At 37.2% G+C, this 20,751-nt stretch overlaps 1 protein-coding gene across 3 annotated transcripts in view; it reads right to left on the reverse strand.

Moving 5' to 3' along the window:
- fbln2 (fibulin 2) overlaps positions 1–6,879 on the reverse strand; it is a 60,772-nt gene extending 53,893 nt beyond the window's left edge. For all 3 annotated transcript variants that reach the window (XM_046875334.1, XM_046875335.1, XM_046875333.1), the window contains exons 1-2: positions 6,780–6,879; positions 3,354–5,282 (exon numbers count right to left, since the gene is read on the reverse strand). In XM_046875334.1, the coding sequence (XP_046731290.1) occupies positions 3,354–5,142 (1,789 nt within the window). In that variant the 5' untranslated portion in view covers positions 5,143–5,282; positions 6,780–6,879. The remainder of the gene's footprint in view (positions 1–3,353; positions 5,283–6,779) is intronic.
- Between the last annotated feature and the right edge of the window lie 13,872 nt (positions 6,880–20,751).

Here is a 20,751-nt window from a genome sequence, read left to right on the forward strand (position 1 = left end):
ACATGATCCAGAAGCACAGGCATTTTCTCTGGGCCAAGGCTCATTTAAAATGGACTGTGGCAAAGTGGAAAACTGTTCTGTGGTCAGACGAATCAAAATTTATAGTTCTTTTTGGAAAACTGGGACGTCATGTCATCTGGACTAAAGAGGATAAGGACAACCCAAGTTGTTGTCAGCATTTAGTTCAGAAGACTGCATCTCTGATGGTATGGGGTTGCATAAGTGCGTGTGGCATGGGCAGCTTACACATCTGGAAAGGCACCATCAATGCTGAAAGGTATATCCAAGTTCTTGAACAACATATGCTCCCATTCAGACGTTGTCTCTTTCAGGGAAGACCTTGCATTTTCCAACATGACAATGCCAGACCAATACTGCATCAATTAGATAGATAGATAGATACAACTTACAATTACAACATCATGGCTGCGTAGAAGAAGGATCCGGTTACTAAAATGGCCAGCCTGCAGTCCAGACCTTTCACCCACAGAAAACATTTGGCGCATCATAAAGAGAAAGACAAAGATGACTTAAGACAGTTGAGCAACTGTAAGCCTGTATTAGACAAGAATGGTACAACATTCCTATTCCTAAACTTGAGCAATTAGTCTCCTTAGTCCCCAGACATTTGCAGACTGTAATAAAAAGAAGAGGGGATGCCACACAGTGGTAAACATGGCCTTGTCCCAACTTTTTTGAGATGTGTTGATGCCTTGAAACTTATTTTTCCCTTAAAATTACACATTTTCTCAGTTTTAACATTTGATGTGTCATCTATGTATTCTAAATAAAATATTTAAATTTGAAACTTCCACATCATTACATTCTGTTTTTATTCACAATTTGTACAGTGTCCCAACTTTTTTGGAATCGGGTTTGTAAAAGAAAATAAAGTCTTAGAATAATGCTTTAAATTCAAGACTTGTTTCCTATCAGTGCATTCCGGTACCATGGTTACAACATTAGCAGCATACAAAAAAGCTCTCCCTTCTCTATGCCTTCTGACTTACGAGTAAAAACTTGTTAAAAGCCCCAAGTGTTTCTATTCTGAGCAGTGTCCAATTGGCACTTAACAAGATAACTAATTCCTCTGCTTATCTAGCTGGACATGAGCAACCAGCACCAGGAAGACATCACTCAACATAGACCCTGGGTCGTATTCTCTAAAACAAGAAAATTATAACATTAAACTTTTTTTATGGAAAATATATAAAATGATGATCTTCAATTAGTGTGTATGGGGAGCTCCACACGCAGAGAGAAATAAATAATGTTTGTCTCATTGCTCTAAAAGGTCTTGACACAATAAGCTGACCTTTTCATCCCAAAAAGATGAATGGCTGCACAGCTTAAATGCTTAAATAATGAAATTATTGTATTAGTGAGTAAAGTGGCAAAATAAAAATCTAAACCAGCAGATTGATTGAAACATTAGACTAACTCATTAGAAGCTAACTATTAGACACACATACAGTGAGGAAAATATGTATTTGAACACCCTGCTATTTTGCAAGTTCTACCACTTAGAAATCATGGAGGGGTCTGAAATTGTCATTGTAGGTCCATGTCCACTGTGAGAGACATAATCTAAAAAAAAAAAAAATCCAGAAATCACAATATATGATTTTTAAACTATTTATTTGTATGATACAGCTGCAAATAAGTATTTGAACACCTGTCTATCAGCTAGAATTCTGACCCTCAAAGACCTGTTAGGAAGGTTCCCCTGCTTAAACCAGCACATGTCCAGGCACGTCTTAAGTTTGCCAATGACCATTTGGATGATCCAGAGGAGTCATGGGAGAAAGTCATGTGATCAGAGGAGACCAAAGTAGAACTTTTGGGTCATAATTCCACTAAACGTGTTTGGAGGAAGAAGAATGATGAGTACCATTTTAAGAACACCATCCCTACTGTGAAGCATGGGGGTGGTAGCATCATGCTTTAGGGGTGTTTTTCTGCACATGGGACAGGGCGACTGCACTGTATTAAGGAGAGGATGACTGGGGCCATGTATTGCGAGATTTTGGGGAACAACCTCCTTCCCTCAGTTAGAGCATTGAAGATGGGTCGAGGCTGGGTCTTCCAACATGACAATGACCCGAAGCACACAGCCAGGATAACCAAGGAGTGGCTCTGTAAGAAGCATATCAAGGTTCTGGCGTGGCCTAGCCAGTCTCCAGACCTAAACCCAATAGAGAATCTTTGGAGGGAGCTCAAACTCAGTGTTTTTCAGCGACAGGCCAGAAACCTGACTGATCTAGAGAAGATCTGTGTGGAGGAGTGGGCCAAAATCCCTCCTGCAGAGTGTGTTCAAACCTGGTGAAAAACTACAGGAAACGTTTGACCTCTGTAATTGCAAACAAAGGCTACTGTACCAAAGATTAACATTGACTTTCTCAGGTGTTCAAATACTTATTTGCAGCTGTATCATACAAATAAATAGTTAAAAAATCATACATTGTGATTTCTGGATTTTTTTATTTAGATTATGTCTCTCACAGTGGACATGCTCCTACGATGACAATTTCAGACCCCTCCATGATTTCTAAGTGGGAGAACTTGCAAAATAGCAGGGTGTTCAAATACTTATTTTCCTTACTGTAAAGGCAGGTAAGCATCTTTATACTAAATAGTTTCAAGATCATAATGGATTCCTGCCATGTTTCCTTGGGAAAAGAAATTCTGACATATATTTCTATATCTGTGAAATCCAATCATGAACATGTTTGCAAGTACAGCATGTGCTTTGATATATTGCCATATATCAGATTTCTGTAGTTGGTGAACAGAAAAGTTGTAATTATGAGTTGCCTTTATTTATACACAGGTGCAATCACAGGTGTTTAGGCTGGCAGATGTGATGAGTAACTGCCTAGTCAATGCCAATCAGTAATCAGAATGGATTAATTAAACTCTTGATGTTGTAGACACTTGTTCATTATAAACAGTGATTAAATAGGATTAAGTGCTAATCCATAATAACAGAGGTAGTTGAGAAGCACTTTCAATGTTTTTTTGTTATTTTTAGTCAGTTTTCCAAATGTTTCCAACTTGCAGTAAAATGTCAAAATGATAAAAAATGCCATGATGGGCATGTGCACTGGGTGTCTAACCCATGACCTTTACATCGTTGTCATTTGGTTGATAAAATATAAATAAAACATGCTTTCTTCTACTTTCCAGCATAATCTGTGCTCTATATAAAGCAGAATTGCAGATGTCTCATGACAATCTTTCCTTATTTGCCCACATTGTAGAAAAGTGTTTTTGGTGTTTTAAAATGCTGTTGTAGTCAGGATAAAAAAAAGTGCAAGTTATTGTAATCTGTAGGCACATATGTGCATACTCACCCTCACTGGAGTTTGTAATGGAACTTAGTGTGCTGTATTTTTCTTCCCTTTCCTCTTTCTCTGCAACTTCAAGCACACTCTGCAAATGTTTAGTTAAAAGCTGCTCATCCTCTTCCTTCACTCTGACAACTGACTGGCTGGTTTGGCTGAATATCACCGGAGGATGCGTATTCACCTCTGGATTTATGTTTGATTTGGCTTCATCAAGTCCATCAGGTGTTGCTGAAGTTGTGTATTCATTGGTTGAGATGTTTACCATTATAGACTGTGATCTTCTAAGAGTATATTTTTCCTGTGTGTCAACTATTTTATCCTTTTTATGATTGTTATCACTCTCAGTGACATTAGATAATGAGACATTTTGCTCTTTCACCTTTATCTTTTGTGTGCTGTAAGATTCTTGAGTTCCTTGTGTATAATAAACTTGATCTGGTGAAAAACTGCCTTCAGTAGTCTGCCATGTTGTTGTCATCTGTGTCCCCTCTGTATTTTGAGGCATTGTTGGAACTACAGTAACTGGAGATTCAGTGACTATTTCACTGTATGTGGTATCTTCATTTGAATCAAACGTATTACTGTCAGTGGTGTCTTTGATGATCTTGTCTGATGCCTTCCTCAGCCTGTCTCTTTCACTTTCAAGAACTTCTGTGTTGCTTATGTCTTTGTAGGGGCTAGAACTTTTATTTACAGTGAAGTCTCTGTAAATAGAGATTTGTTCTTCATTTGTGGTATCTGTATAGATGGGGATTTTCTCTTTGGACCCACCAAATTTAGGAATGTTAATTTGTGCTCCTGTTATACTGTCTTCAGGAACTTCTAAAGCATCTTGCATAGAGTTCACATTACGCTGATTATTTTTTGTCCCTCTTGTCTTCTCTTCATATAAGGGAAACCATGGTCTTTCTGTTGTTGATTCATGAACACCAAATCTCTCTTTAAGCTCCTGCTTAGTTCCCCTGGCTTGGTGGGAGGGAATGTTTTCCATATCAGAAACTGAGGTAATATAGGATTCCACTGGAGAGGCTAGGTCATGCCTAAGTTCTTTTGAAGAATCTGTAATAGGGTAGTCATAGTCCTCCTCTTCCTCCACCTCGTCCTCCTCCTCCTCCACGTCACTTGGGAATTGTTTGAATGGAGGCAGACTGTCAAGGTCTGACTGTGGAAAAGTTTTGGGGAAGGGACTCTTTGAGCCTTGATGATTGAAAAGATTTTGGACATTATTTTGATGTCTCCATGGTGTGTTTTTCTCTGTATTATTTGCAAGCAGGGGTTTGTTTACTGGCCTCAGATCACAGTCTGGGATCGGGGAACACATTAAATTCCCGCCATTATTGGGGCAGTGGCAGACTTGGCAGTCTTGGTTCATTCGAAATGAATGGCCAGCCTCATACTTTTGCTCCTCATACAAACAGCCTATCCGCTCACACTGAACACACCCATCCGCTGGCTGCAAGATTTCAATACAGTTAGCAGGGACCTCAGGACATGGAATGAAATGGCAACTGATCCGCCCGCCGCCCTGTGGGCAAGAGCACTCTGTACTTCCAAAATCCACAAAGTAAGATTTTCCCTCGGGCACTCTGCCAGATCTGAAGCCAGCATTAATACAGTCATAGAACTGGTAGCCCTCACATTTACAGCCAGTTTGTAGACAAGTGGCACAACAGGCACCGTTTTCCAAAACTTCTTCAATGCAGTTGTCAAGAAGTGGGCACTCCACTCCAGTACAGTCTTTCTGGCAGAGAGTTTCATGTGTACAAAGCAAAAGCAGCAACAAAAGCAGCCTCATTATGGTCAAGTGGGGCTGCCAGTTCAGATATGAATTTATATTAGTTTCAGTAGACAAAGCTGGATAGTGGTTTCTCCAAATCTCCACAATATGAAACAAGCTTGTCACTTGTCTTATAAACAATCAGCAGTCAGGAAAACCTAAAAGAAAGTGTCAGAGATGTAGGGTGAGAAAGAAAATACATGTTAGGGAGTGTGCTACAGATTTCCGTTGGACCTCTTTCAATTTTCATGAAGTCACTGGCTTCATAATCAGTCTCAGCCTCGTCAGTTCAAATCTGCATTAGTTGAAATAAGTTGTTGAAGCAAACTGTCCCATATTCTATAAGCTTTATGCATAAGATTGAGCTCAAGGCTATTCCATACTAAGCAAATCCTAGCAAAAAAAAAAAAAAAAGGTTTTGTAACATTATTAATATAGTTTCATTTTTGTGGTTAGATTAGCAGTTCTGTCATTGTATGAAAGAACATTTGAGCCATATACTTTAACAACAGCAGAATCATTTATTAAATTCTAAACAAACTAATATTTAAATGTATCATTAATATAAATATTTCAAACACACCCTTTCACCTATAGATACCTTACAGGGATCTTTGTAGAAATTCCAAAAGGTTCTATGTAGAATCCCACAAGAAAGGTTCTGTGCAGAATCCTCTCTTTTCTCAAAAAAGGTACAAAGTAAAACATTTTGAATATTTAAGAAAACTCTGTTTTTCCTACCTTGACAATATCTGGGTCAATTACAATTTACTGATCGGGTGTTATATAGGTTTAACATAAAAACGATTTAACAAACTTATTCAACAGTGCCAGTTTTACCAATTGGAATAGTATCTGGAATGGCAACTTTATTTTAACCACCAGTGGAAATTGAAAAAAAACTTTTGTAAGTGTTTGGTTAAGTTGCTTATGTATTGAGCAGCTTTGCCTTAAGACTCATCTGGGGAACAGATTCTATTTTCTCTGGAGACTTTTCAAGCCCTAAGGATCTTTCAGATTTCTGCCCAGAATGAAAAAAACTTCTTTAAGCAATCCAATTAGAACTAAGAGTAGTTCCGAATGCTGCAGAATGATGCATGTTTACATATACTAACTTGTGCCCATCTAGGTGAGTTATGTTAAGCATTAATTATTCATAAATGCAGGACAAAGATGCATTATTTTTTATGTATTTTTATTTTTGCAACAGCGTGATGCACAGCAGCATGAATGGTAGTTAGAAAATATGTTCACTATTAAAATTATCAAATTCTTGCACAGTTTACACCGACTGATTTATTTTTCCTTATAAGAATGACTTTTGCTAAACTTGCACTTTCTAACCATTTCTATGCTGCAATACGGTTGAAATGTGTGGAACTTGTCTCGCATATTGACTGCATGGTTGTAGTTTTTATTTATTTTATTTTTTGGGGGTGTTAATACATATTCTATAGAGTTGTTTTTTCTTACATATTTTACAATAGTATTGTTTTGAGCAGCACTGTGATTTTAAGACAATGAAATATTCACAGTCATTTATAACGTTCAGCAACAAAAGTAAGACGCACCAAGTGTCTAACAATGATACGATCATTTCTCCTTTATCCATTTGTGTTCTTAAAGCAGACAATCAGATACAAGTTTTCACCTACCTAGTGAAGTGTGTGTGGAGAGGGAGCTCGCGCGCCGCCAGCCTTGTGCCAAAGTTCCGAATAGCGAGTGCATGTGTGCAGAGCTTCAGCTTACAAACAGCTGCTCACCAAGACCCCGCGAAATGACACGAAGGGGAGGGACACATTATGTAGACCATTCCCTACAAATGTCTTTTTTTGCCAAGAACAATAATTTAAATCGTGCTTCCTCTTCTTCTTCTTTTTAGGTTAAATACCGCAATCGTATAACATGTTACCAAACAAGTTTCACAGATGTGTCGACTCAACAATTTTTTCAGCTCTGATACAATACATTTACAGTACAAACAGTCTGCTAAGGCTGAGGCATGTCAATTCCAAGGCAGCTTTTTTCCCCACAAAATGTTTTGCCAGGTTAAAACAAACCTAAAATCAGCATATTAAACGCCATGAAAAAAAACTTGACAAAAAGTGTCACATAGGACATAAGATAATTACTGCAGTAATGTAAAAACTGGATAAAAATGATTGTATATTTGCTTAAGGATGTTCGAGTTGGATGTAGTTTGTTGATGGCCACATCTGAACAGTTTGGTACAGCACACAGTAAAACAAACTTCACGACCAAAATACTAAATAGAACAACATAAAACAACATAAGACAACATACATTTACACTAGACAACACAAAATTAACTAAGACATAATGATAAATACAGTTCATACAAATCACAGCTTCATTCCACTCTCAACCGTTATCCTCTATACCTCTTTCAGAGTGACTGTTGCCATCACTACGACTTCTTTCAGTCTCCATTTTGTTATTGTAGGACATCTTCCACTTCCTTACTTCTGATACAGTGCATACTGGGGTGGCCAAATGCTTTGATAAAATTGTATATCCTATTTTGATCAGCTCTCAGCGTTTTTCTTTTTTTTGCTTCAGATTGACATTCTCCCAAATGGCAGTTCAAATAGGTTTTTCTTAGAAAATAGGATCTGTTTTAATATCAGGCAGGTAAACACCATTTCTAAATCAAATGGGTCCTAATTAGGTCAATATCGTTCCTATTTGCTGGAAATTGCTAGAAGGCTTGAATATGTACACAATATATATACAATATATATATTTTTGAATTACTTGATTAATAACTTTTTTTTTCAATTCACTTTAAGTGCGCCTGAAATCATCATCAAATATACTGATGGACGGAATATATATGTTTGCTATTTGTTGTTAAGACAACTTTTAGATTATAGCTTCACTGCTATAGCTGCATCCGTATCACAGTATCACAATTCCATGGAAGGCCTGTGAACATGGTAACAACTGCATCTAAAGCCATTTACATTTAAAATACCGCTTGCATGGAACAAAAACCTCAATCAGACCAGCACTTTCTGGATCATGATGGCACAGCATCAAACTATTCAGTGTGCTTACATGTCTTTAGGATGTGTTTTGGAGAGAGGTTTGGATGAACAGTGTGAAATTAATGTGAGAAAAATTGCCAACATCAATTTCAGAGTCTGTCATGTGGAGAATTTAAGCACTGGCCTTTTTAATGTAGTAGTCACAACCCCTTTTGGAAAAATGTTCTTCCGTAATTTATTGTAAATGAGAATAAAGAGAGTGTGAGCTGTGTTAAAAAATACATGAGCTTGTATTATTTGCCCGCTTAAGAACCTTCAGACCTGTCTTCTTTTAGTGATGAAGTGTGTGTGTGTGTGTGTGTGTGTGTGTGTGTGTGTGTGTGTGTGTGTGTGTGTGTGTGTGTGTGTGTGTAAATACTAAAACAGAAGTTATTTAATTAATTCACACATTAATACAAATTTATTTTTGCCCTGAGCTAAGTTCCAGACTTTTGGAATAGGAACAATGAACAAACAGTGTTTCTAAGTAAAAAAATATTCATAAGACCCGTCTGGCAGCCATATGTATAAGATCCACAACAGCACAAGTCATTTTAATTACACAAACTGGATACAGTTAATATAATAAACATACCCTCATGCTCATAAATGGTTATACTTGCAGGATACTGATGGCATATACTTCCTGATGGCACGTCCAGACACTTCCCACTGTTCTAACTACATTCCTTTCCTATTTGTTTCTCTTAATTCTTATTTGAAGTTGCTTATCAGATGCTCAAGAATTTTCTGTGTTCTGAGTTCTGACACTTACACTAAATGAGGCTTGTCTAATGACATGGCTTCAACAATCCAGAGCAGACTGGATGACACGAAAGCAAATGAACTTTACTATAATCCTTGTAATTTAAGGTTTCTTTGCTAAATCTAATCTCCACTTTTCTAGATTATAAATTTGTCTGAAACAAGTCCAACAACTGAAATAAGAAAAATTCTCAACTGAAGCACAAACCTTAGTGTAGAAGTCAAAAGGAAACACTGACAAAACTCCAAAGCCATTGAGAAAAGATTTGTGCCAGACATGAGATAATATATTTATTAGCAACTTTCAGTTTACTGTAAATACAGCAAGCCTGTGTGTTGGTGTTGGATAACCAAACCACCCACAAAGTCATGAGATTCAGTAATGACAGCATTGCTGGGGCTTGGAGTGTGCATTGTGGGGCTGTCAGGCATGCTCACAGTGAAAAGGTGAGATTTATGGAATCCCAGTGTGATCTGAAGAAAGGGGAGTTATCCTGCACAGAATGTCTTTTGATGAAGACAAACAAGACAGGGTCATATGGGAATTCTGGGCGGTGCACAGCTTTTACTCCTCTAGTGAACAAAATCCGTATAATGTGGGGGCAAATATGAGTCACATTACGATGAGACTTATGGCACTCAAATTATATCTTCCACTGGACACAATTAAACTTTTGTTCTGTCTCTAAGAATGTATGCAATTTCAAGCAACAATATAGTCTATACTCTATATGTTTGTGCCCATTTCCTATCTGTGGATAAATGCCATTCACTCTGCATTTTAGTTTTACAAATTAAGCACTTTGCTCCTATATTTGATTAAAATGCCACTGCTAGGCCTGGGTAATCGATTTCTAAAACTCTTCTAGAAACCATAAAAGACCATAAAAGAAAGGCTCAAAGTAATGCCACTTGACAGCGTAATATTATATGCAATTTGGTCATGAATATTAATCGATTACAAAGAAAAACTGTTTTGATAATTTCTTTGAAATGTTCAATACAGCACCTGTAGTAGTGTCAATGAGACTTCATCGGATATCTTGGTGTGTTTCCAGGCATGTGACTCTAATCAGCCTGTTTTGAGTCACTTGACAGACCAGAATGCTCAATGCACCAAGTCTTTTGCATCTATTATCAAATACATGTGCTTATAAGCTCAGTTTCTCTAATTTGATTTTAATAGTTAAATTGTGTCTATGCATTTGTCTTTTGCTAGAGTTTCATGCTGCTTGTTAAACATACTTGTTTATGGTACTTTTCAAGTCTTAAAATGTGACATATTAAGTCACATAAAGACATTTGAGCAATAAAAATATTCTGTTTTTGTTATGAAACCTTTCACAAGCAGTAACTCAGATTATAAATGGGAACATAGAACTGTGAGGCAACAATTCCTCTATGGCCTCAATCCAGTTAAGCATCTATGACAGATTTAGGTCTAGTGTATTAGAGCACATTTAGTCAAAACAACAATGGAGATGAAATCTTTTTTAAATAATAAAAAAAAATTCAATTCAGTATTTCTTTATTCCTAAGTTTACCCCTGTTTCCAGAGACATCTATTACAATGTTCCATGACTGTTTCTCTAATGCAGCATTAGAGAAACAGTCATGGAACATTGTAATAGATGTCTCTGGAAACAGGCGTAAACTTAGGGACTCAAATAGGGACTCCAAAAAAAACCCTCAAATGCACGTGCAGCCTGTACAAATAGTTTTTCGGGTTTTATGATGACCATATAGTGTTGATCTTTATTTGTTTTATTTTATTTTTTATTTTTTTTTCAAGAAGATAAAATGCCATACAAGTCCGTAAAGCTAAATTTATTTCCTCTTAATGTTGCACATGGTACTTGATGGCTATAAGGTGGACTGTTTTACTAATAAGTCCAGCTCTGTTAGGTGACTTTGTGTTGGGAAAAAGCAGGAATTTCCAGGATGAAAGGAAATGGGTGCAACAGTAGGGTATGGAATATCCATCAAGTGCTCCATCAATCGCAGCAGGCAGCCACAAATCTGTTGCAAATCTGTCGTTACTTTTTTATGACAAAAGGCGCAGGAAACAGGAAGGGGCTCAGATTTACACACAGTCAGATCTTATTTGATAAGCCCACAATGTATTTTACAATTCAAATACATTATATCACTTATTTTCAAAAACATATTTTTTCCCCTTAACATTATTGTCATTAACTGTTTATACTGAATATTACTGTGCAGAAAAAGTGCCAACTTACATTTAGTGTGCATGGAAAGACGACTTTAAATACAGATAGAGATATCTCTCAACAAACAGTAAACCTTGCTAAGTGAGTAAATGATATGGATAGAAGAAGATGGCAAAACTGTTAACATAATTTACTACTGTAATCTCAGCTGGACTTTTTTTTTAATCTGTTGGTAAGCTTTAGTTAGCTCCCTACAGTCTGTCAACTGTGATAATCAAAACAAGAGAAACTACTTGTATTCATCTGCCAATGGTGGAAAAGGCACTTTCCAAGAAACTCAATTTGTCTTAGTCATTCAAATAATAAGGGCAATCAAGCAGTACCAGACAGAAGAAATTAGTTTCAATGGAAACTGTGGGTCTTTCAAATGGCTGCTGTCATACTGTATGTCTTAAGAACACGCAAAGTATCAGGCTTGTATTTATATTCAGGTCTGTTCTTTCCCACATCCTGTGTATACTTTGGTTCTCTAGCTAAATACATTAGATAGCATTATAGGAAATTTGGTGTAAGTCAGTTTTCTACTCAGTTGTCTTTATCTCTCATCTACAGTATTTTAATATTAATTGAATCCAGATCTGTAATCAACACAACAAAAGTAACCCTCCATTCCACATCTAATCCCCATTTTCTGTTATAATACCCTCCACTCTTCTTGGAAGAAAGATTTTGGAGTGAGGTTGTAAGATCTGCACTCATTCAGCCACAAGTACAAGTGTTTTAGTAAATTCAGGTAGTGCTGTAAGCTGAGGAGGCATGAGAAACAGTCAGCATTTAGAATTCATCCCAAAGATGTTTAATATCTCCCACTTGAGATCTCCCACTCCATTTCATGTAAATCATAGCTTGTTTTGTGCACAGGGGCATTTTGCACTAATGTGTGTGCACAGCATTGGTTTTCATGAGTAATGCCTCTTTTGACTACCTGCTGCCATGGTCCTCTAACAACAGACATTTAATTAGTTAGAGCATAGGTTATATAAAATAAAATGGTACATTAAACAGATCATTACAGTATCTGAAGATTTATCTGATTTCCCTAAAAATAATTGAATGAAGACATGCTTATAGTACAAGAAGACAGATCACAGGTAATTATAGAACAGATATAAAAAGTAGTTACATTGATCTAGAGCTACTGATATGATCAGAGCATTCTGTGGAATTTTTAAAGATGTGTGACAGCTTTAAATTTTCTTCTAATTATTCCTTATCCCTTCAGTCCCTTATCAGTGCAGACACCAATTATAACTTCAGTTGCAGTTTCAGGGGTTAGCTATAATGTTTCTAAAGTTAAAGTGATTAATTCAAAAATACCCTCTGAAATAGGGTTACTGATGATACCCTGAGGCTAGAGAAGGAAGTGGATGAAGGCTGTTTTGAAACATGGCAGGTTTTGTTCTTCGCTGTTGGTGTTTTGACTAATGGTGATTGTGAAACACTACGCAATGGGATAAATTCTTAGCTAAAGTTGTCAGGGTCTGCTCACAATAACGTTTTGATTTCAAGAAATATTTATTCTTTGCATGCAGATTTTCAACATGATTTGGATAGGAAATATATATGTATACATATATGTATACATATATGTACTCTGTGTATGTGTGTGTGTGTGTGTGTGTGTGTGTGTGTGTGTGTGTGTGTGTGTGTGTTTGTGTGAGACGTAGAGGTTAGAGAAAGAGAGATGCAACTATTCTTTCTTCATTTTTATAAGGACACTAGATGGAAACTTTTGTGTTCATTACCCTGCTGTCAAACTTGGGCATTGTACATGAAGCCAAAATAGCTGCATTTTTTGTTTATCAAATCAAATCAAATCAAATCAAATTTTATTCGTCACATACACATACATACATACAGGGTACGACATGCAGTGAAATGCTTTAATATGTACTAACATTTTTTGTTACTACTGAAGATGCAACACTCCAGGGTTGCCAGTACATATTGAAAATGATCAGAGGCCAGATGAAAGTCAGGTGAACATTACTGGGGTTAATGTGTAGAAATGAAATAAAAAAGGAATGAGACTGCTTGTCAGGTCCTGACTCTTAGGAGTCAATGAGCAATCAGTGAAAGTTGCAATCATCGTCAATTTGAAGGAGCTTTCAAAGGCTGTAAGGGACAGAATTAAACAAAATGACAGCATAACTGAAAAACAAAAAAGCACTCAAAAGACTTGCAGGATGACCTAAAAGCTGCAGGAAGGACAGAGACCTACTGTATAGAGATCAGCTTAACAATGTTGAGAAGTGTGTAAAGGACATTAGACAGTGGATGCTTAATAACTTTCTTCTGCTCAACTCAGATAAGACGGAAGTACTTTTACTAGGACCACATGCAGCTAGAAGTAAACTTTCCAAATATGTAGCATCTCTGGATGGTGTTTCTGTTTCAGCGTGTACGGCTGTCAAAGACCTTGGTGTGATTATTGACCCGAGTCTTTCCTTTGAGTCTCATGTGAATAATATCACCAGGATCGCCTTCTTTCACCTTAGAAATATTGCTAAAATTAGAAATATGATGTTGTTACAGGATGCAGAAAAACTAGTTCATGCTTTTGTTACTTCTAGATTAGACTACTGTAACGCTTTACTGTCTGGGTGTGCGAGTAAGTGCATAAATAAGCTTCAGTTAGTTCAGAATGCAGCAGCAAGAGTCCTCACTAGATCTAGGAAATATGATCACATCACCCCTGTTTTAATCAGTCTACACTGGCTCCCAATTAAATCTTGCATTGATTATAAAATACTACTACTGACGTATAAAGCACTTAACGGTCTCGCACCGCAGTATCTGAGTGAACTTCTGTACCAGTATGATCCTCCACGCCTACTTAGATCAAAAGGTGCTGGCTATCTGTTGGTTCCTTAAATAATAAAGACTACAGCAGGGGGCAGATCTTTCTCTTATAAAGCCCCACAGTTATGGAACAGCCTTCCAACCAGTGTTCGGGACTCAGACACAGTCTCAGTGTTCAAGTCGAGGTTGAAAACTTATTTATTTAGTCAAGCCTTTTATCAGTAGATTTTTCTTAGGTAAAGGCTCAGATCTGGAGGGATCATGGATATAGAGTGTTTGGTAAACTGGGATATTTGTATGCTGTTGTCCCCTCACATTCACACGTTCACTCGGGTTTGTTGACGGTGGTGTGGTGGGTCGTCTCTTATCCCAGAGATCCCTCATGTCTGCGTTACCTTCTGGTTCTCCCTTTTAGTTAAGCTGCCATAGCGAGTCCTGCCGGAGTCCAAACTGCACAGTGACATTAACTTTCATACAACAGTAGGGACACTTAATAATCCATATCCTTCTCTTCCCGTCACCCTCTTCTCTCTCTCTCTCTCTCTCTCTCTCTCTCTCTCTCTCTCTCTCTCTCGGTCGAGTTAAACATGCTCCTGAGGCTCCAGTGACCACTGTTCTTGCCCCTCTCCCCTCCGTGAATCTTCACACTTCTGTGCAGCTTGGGACGGTCTCTCATCAACACCTTGGGTGGTTCCATGTAATTCCGGAGTAGAACGGGTGCTTTGAGGATGGATTGGACTGTAGGTAATGTCAACAGTCTGCTACACTTACTCAGGAATACAGTTTGCTTCTGATCATCATCACTGTACCCCGCAACATTGTATATCTGCTTCAAATGGACATTTGGTGCAACCCAGATGAGGATGGGTTCCCTCTTGAGTCTGGTTCCTCTCAAGGTTTCTTCCTTATGCCATCTCGGGGAGTTTTTCCTTGCCACAGTTGCTCATCAGGGACAAACATACGTACAAAGAACATATTTACGTTTAATCACCACATTATCTGTGTAAAGCTGCTTTGAGACAATGTTCATTGTTAAAAGCGCTATACAAATAAAAATGAATTGAATTGAATTGAATTGTATAAGCTATAAACTGAAAGCTAGTAGCTCAGGAGTTATTATGCTGGAATTCCAATTGGAAGGTCATGAATTCAAAACCCAGCAACACCAAACTGCCATTGACTGGGCTCTTGGGCAAGACCCTTAACCCTCAACATCTCAGATAAGTACAAGTCATTCTGGATAAGGGCATCTTCCATATGACGTAAATGTAAATATGTATGGACTGCACCACACTCATCTCTATTCCTTCTTCACAAAATTGTCAAATGCTATAAAATGGTCTGCAAAGGAGGGACATGGGGTATATTGGTGGAAGAATGCTGAGGATGGAGCCACCAGAAAGGAGGAAAAGAGGAAGGTCAAGGAGGAGGTTTATGGATGTGGTGATGGAAGACATGGATCTTGTTGGGTTGAAAGAGGCAGATGTACAGGACAGAGTAGTATGGCGACGGATAATCCGCTCTGGCGAACCTTTAATAAGAGAAGCCAAAAGAAGAAGGAGAAGTAGAGGTAGAAGAAGAAGTCTTCATATATGTCAGTATGTATTAAAGCAGGGTGACATGTAGTGTTATATTCTTTAAGTCTAAAACACTGTGACATGACTTTTTTACATGTAGGCATTCTTAAGTATTACTTATTCTTGTACCAGCTAACCAGTGTAACCACATTTCTACCACAAATTCCCTCATGTACCCAGACTGTTATTAAATATGGTTAGCTCTGTCTAATGAAAGATGAGGCAAACCATTGCAAAGCACGATAACTCTGTCTGGGTGCTTTCCAGTACTTAAGAGCATCTGTTTTAATTCACTGAACTTTTAACTGGATTCATAACCTTCAGCGTTATCTGTATTCTGTCTACAATCTACTGGATTCCTGTGGAAAAAGATCTCTCCAAAACAGGTGCAATCCATGTAATTATTTCACTAAGTGTCAGGTGAATTCGCAATGCTAGTGTTAAATCAGTTTAGACATTTAAAATGTTTACAATATTTAACAATGCAGGAGGGAAATCTCACAGGAGACCTGGGATGATTTATATTGGACATGAACTGCACATATGCAACACTTACATTAAGTAAAGTTTCAATACGTACTTTCCTTATTTGTATTTATACATTGTGTTGTGTATATACTGTATAGTATAGTATGTGCCTATTCTTTTATATGTTTGCATTTATTTTTTTCTTTGCTGCTGTAACAAAGAAATTTCCCCACTGTAGGATGAATAAAGGTATATCTTATCTTATCTTATCTAATCTTATCTTATCTTATCTCATCTCATTCTTAGTTTTATTTCAAAATGTTAGTAAAAAATAAATTGATAGTGTTTTGAAAGTTATTTGAAAGTTATAAAGGTTTTTTGTATATATTGTCTTTTATTGATTATTGACTTCACTGATTTTCCTGTAAATCAGGGGCGCACACACTTTTTCAGCATGCGAGCTACTTATAAAATGACCAAGTGAAAATGATTTAACTAATATAAAACTGCATAAATAAATATAGTTTTTATTTTATTTTATGCGATCTACCTGCCACACACGGATCAAGAGTCGGAACCCAGTAGTAAAGTAGAAACTCTTTCTTTTGCCTTTATTTGGGAGAGAGGGGCTGAGCGAGTGTACTGAGTGCAGGAGGGAGGCGTGGCTGGTGGTTCTTTGGCACTACCCACACTACCTTTGTGATCGACCGGTAGATTGCGATCAACGTATTGGGCACCACTGTACATGTCTTGTGTTATTATAAGCAGTAACAGTTCCTTTGACCATTAAGGACCCTTAATTACACATTCAGAGGCAAGTGTGTTTAGAAGGTCTGCAGTGGCCCTACAGAGATTTGGTGACCACCACAGATAGTTGATAGTCTAGGTTAATGATTTTTTTTTGTTCTCTGTACAATAAAACAAAACACTCAGCACCAAACCTTGAATGTAGAGGTTGAATATTTTGGTGTTGCCAGACTATGGTGCTTGACTCAACACTTCTACTCACTCCAGCCAATAACAACTTGAATGTAAAGTCAGATGAGTGCAACCATGAGTGCATAATGTTTTTTCTGCATACCGAAATTCAAAACTGGGTTTCATATACCACTCAAAATTGCATATGCAATCACCTTTTTTGGATGGCAAGCACCCAAACAAGACACACATAGCCTACAATTTTTTGCATAAGCAATCACAGGAAAGTGAAACCATAACTCTAAGCAAAGGGATTTAAGAATGATTTGTAGTTTCATTAATGATGTTTTGTTCATGGAGAATTTCACCACTGTCTAGATGATCAAATGGGCAATAAGGTGTCCAGCTGGCATGAGACAAACCGGATAGAGACTTTAATAAGTGTGCCGAACTTAACAACTTTTAACCAGGTGGGCTATCATAGACACCCTAGCCAGAAAAAAAAAACAGGAAATCAACATTTGCAGTGTGGATCATGATTGGTAATTAGAAATGCTGTGTAAAATTATATTGTCCTGTCTTTTATTTTTTTATCTATTAGTTCCGTGCTCCTCTTTTCAAAAAGGAAAATGAGCTGTAATAACACCGGGCCAGAGAATGATTTTGTGATCCCACACTTGCCGTTTTTTCAGTATTTCCTGTGTCTTGATAGCTTCATGATGCTCTTTAGCTAGGAGATTACAGGGGTATCCACATCTGTGATGAGGTAATCCACTTCATTCTTATTATTATGGGAAGTCTTTGCAAGTGTGTCAGAAAAGAGCAGTGGGAGACTAATGCCCTACTCCATTACTGCCGCTGCATTGTGTTTAGGCGGAAAAGCAAAACATCTTTTGATAAAAAGGAGCTGCAGCATGGTGTGATCAAACTGCAAAATGTCTCAGACACCATGTATGCACCACTGCATTATGTATAACACAGCAGCATTTGAACTCTCTGTCTGAAAAAAATGAAATGCTCATAAATCTGATCTTAATTTTCAAGTTCCAGCTGTTGGACAGAATATTGTAACCTTTCATAGCAGGAGGTTTTGGTGTGACAGGACCAGATGCTATTAGCACTGCTCAGTGATTTCTCATGGATAAAAGCTCTTTGGGATTGTAACGGGGACTATTTCAAAATGAGCTTCTTATAATCGTACCATATTACTGCTGTATAAAATGTATTGAATTAAAATAATTTGTGGTTCATTTATGGCTATAAAATCACATAGGAATTCACTTACAGTTTAGTAGCTATGTGAAAAGTATAGATATGTTTTTTTTTTTACATTTATTTATATTACATATTAAAAAGATCAGATGTTTAATAAATGAATCTAATACTGAGAATAGAAGACAGAATTACTAAAATCGCATCAGGGATGTCTTAGTGCTAATATTATGTAATAAACTCAAAACCATGGAATTATCTCTAAATATCTTTAAATAGCCTCCCTGTCCAATAACTATCCACATCCAGATCAGTGTTTTTAATGGCATATTTTGTAAGCAGATGCACTTTATACTGTACAGAACTGACAAACATCCACCTCTCAGCCTCTGATTAAAATGTACAAATTACATACAGACACTAATCATTTTACTGAGAGGTTCCTATTTGCTTATAATTGTAATCATAGATATTATTGGCAAAATATGCTACAGCTTTATTTATTACACTTAACTGAGCATATACAATGAACATTTCTCAGGTTGTTACTGTATATTTACAAGCAGTTTGACTGTAAAAATCCCTTAAAGATACATTTAAGAAATCAGCAATATCTTGGCATAACATGTTTATATTAAATAATTACAGTTTTGAGCTAATTATATGATTTGACTATAATATGATTTGACTCTTGCATATTTATAGATAATACTATCTTATCTTATATGCCAGTGCGGCTAACTATTACTGATGGTTACTGGCTGTGACACAGAAGTACAGAAAAAGGAAATACATTTTAGTCAACCAGTGCATGAGTACATTAAGATCACTGTATAATCACGATTATAAACACGGATCATGATAATGTGTGTGACTGTGTGAATTATGTAATTATGTGTGAAACATTTCCATGCACGTCATTCGATATTACTGCACCATGCAGACACATAATTCCACATACATACCGCATAGAATAACAGAGGTCTATCTATTTAAAACAAAAATGTTATATATAGTATGTATATATATATATATAAATAATACTATAGTTTATTTGTCACATATACATTACAGCAGAGTGAAATCACAAACTCCAGCTTGTTCAGCAGCTGGGGTCAGAGCACAATGTCAGCCATGATACAGTGCCCCTGGACACAGAGGACTAAGGGTTTGAACCCCCAAAATTCTGATCAGAAAACCAGCATCTCAACCACTGAGCTACTATGTTTTAATTTTTAATAATAATAATAAAAAATTGTGCAGTCCGCCACCTATGTGTTGCAAAAATGTGTGAAATTGAATATGAACGTACAGATGCGTCATGTTTTGCTTTTGTGTTTGCATAATGTGAGAAATGCACATCTCATGTACCGCAATAAACGTGATCTGAGGACATTTAAGGTAAAGCTTGTTTGACATCCTGCACAAATTGCACAGTCCTGGCCCTCACACAATGCATGTAAAGGTGTGTGTGTGAGTGTGAGTGTGAGTGTGAGCGTGCGTGCGTGTGTGTGTGTGTGTGTGCATGTTTGCCAATTGGTCACAGATGGTTGGCACCTAGATGGATTTTTGTAATCACTTAATCTTAATCTTAAACTGTTCTATCTCATACACACAGGCTCTCTTTGGTCCATTTATAACACTTCACATACCTTAAGTTCATCTAGCTGGGGATTCTGATTCTTGTCTTGCCAAAAATACTTGCACAGATATTGAGAACTCCAGACAGGTTTGGTGTCTAAGCTGAAGCCAATATTCACCACAGACTTTAACCCCCATTTGCAAAAGGCATCTGGCATCTGGCAGCATTTGTCACTTTATATATTTGTATTTCTCATACTTAAACAGTTACATACTGCCAGAAAATAATTTTCTGTATAAGGACTTAAATGCACCAGTTTTTAGTAGAGTCAAACATTAAACAGAACTTTAGTGTCAGTGTATAATAACAGCAGAATTCCAGACAATATGAGGTTTAGTGGCAGTAACCTTAGGGGGCCAGTGAATTAAAAAGTACTAGAGTCCTACTTTCTCATGAGAGATGTCATTGTATTCTTTAGCAACTAGTCAACTCCAAAGTGCTTTAAGTTTTAGAAAGTAATTCCGATCCTACTTTGCTTTCCGTAAATGGTGCAATTAAGCTGCCATTGAAGATGACAACAATGCTCCCTTGTTGAGTTGAACTTCAAGCCTTTCCTGAATAAGACAACCCAATTTTCCTTTCCCATTATGGAAGCTCTTAATAGCTAAATGTACATACCATAGAGAAAAAAAATCCTCATTGGTGCATTTCGGACGACATTCTCTGGCTGGGTGAGGCTCCTCAACTCTTACACAGTGGTTTTTGGAAAGCTTTGCTGGAGTGAGATAAATAAACAATTGCAGCACATTTTAAAACACACCATACCCTCTAACATGGCCCTTGTGTTGATGTAGGCATCTGCAGCTGACAATTTCCTGAGGGACCTGCTTTAATGGGTCAGTTAATTGCACTCTGCACAGTGCTCAAGTATCCTGGTGTTTTCCTTCCTTATCATTCCTTCTTCTATGCTCTGGCTTACTTATGATCCTTTTTTATTCCAGGATTAAGAAAGAAGTCAGTTCTTT

The sequence above is a fragment of the Silurus meridionalis genome, chromosome 19 (genome assembly GCF_014805685.1).
Source record: "Silurus meridionalis isolate SWU-2019-XX chromosome 19, ASM1480568v1, whole genome shotgun sequence".
In the NCBI taxonomy this organism is placed as follows: domain Eukaryota; kingdom Metazoa; phylum Chordata; class Actinopteri; order Siluriformes; family Siluridae; genus Silurus; species Silurus meridionalis.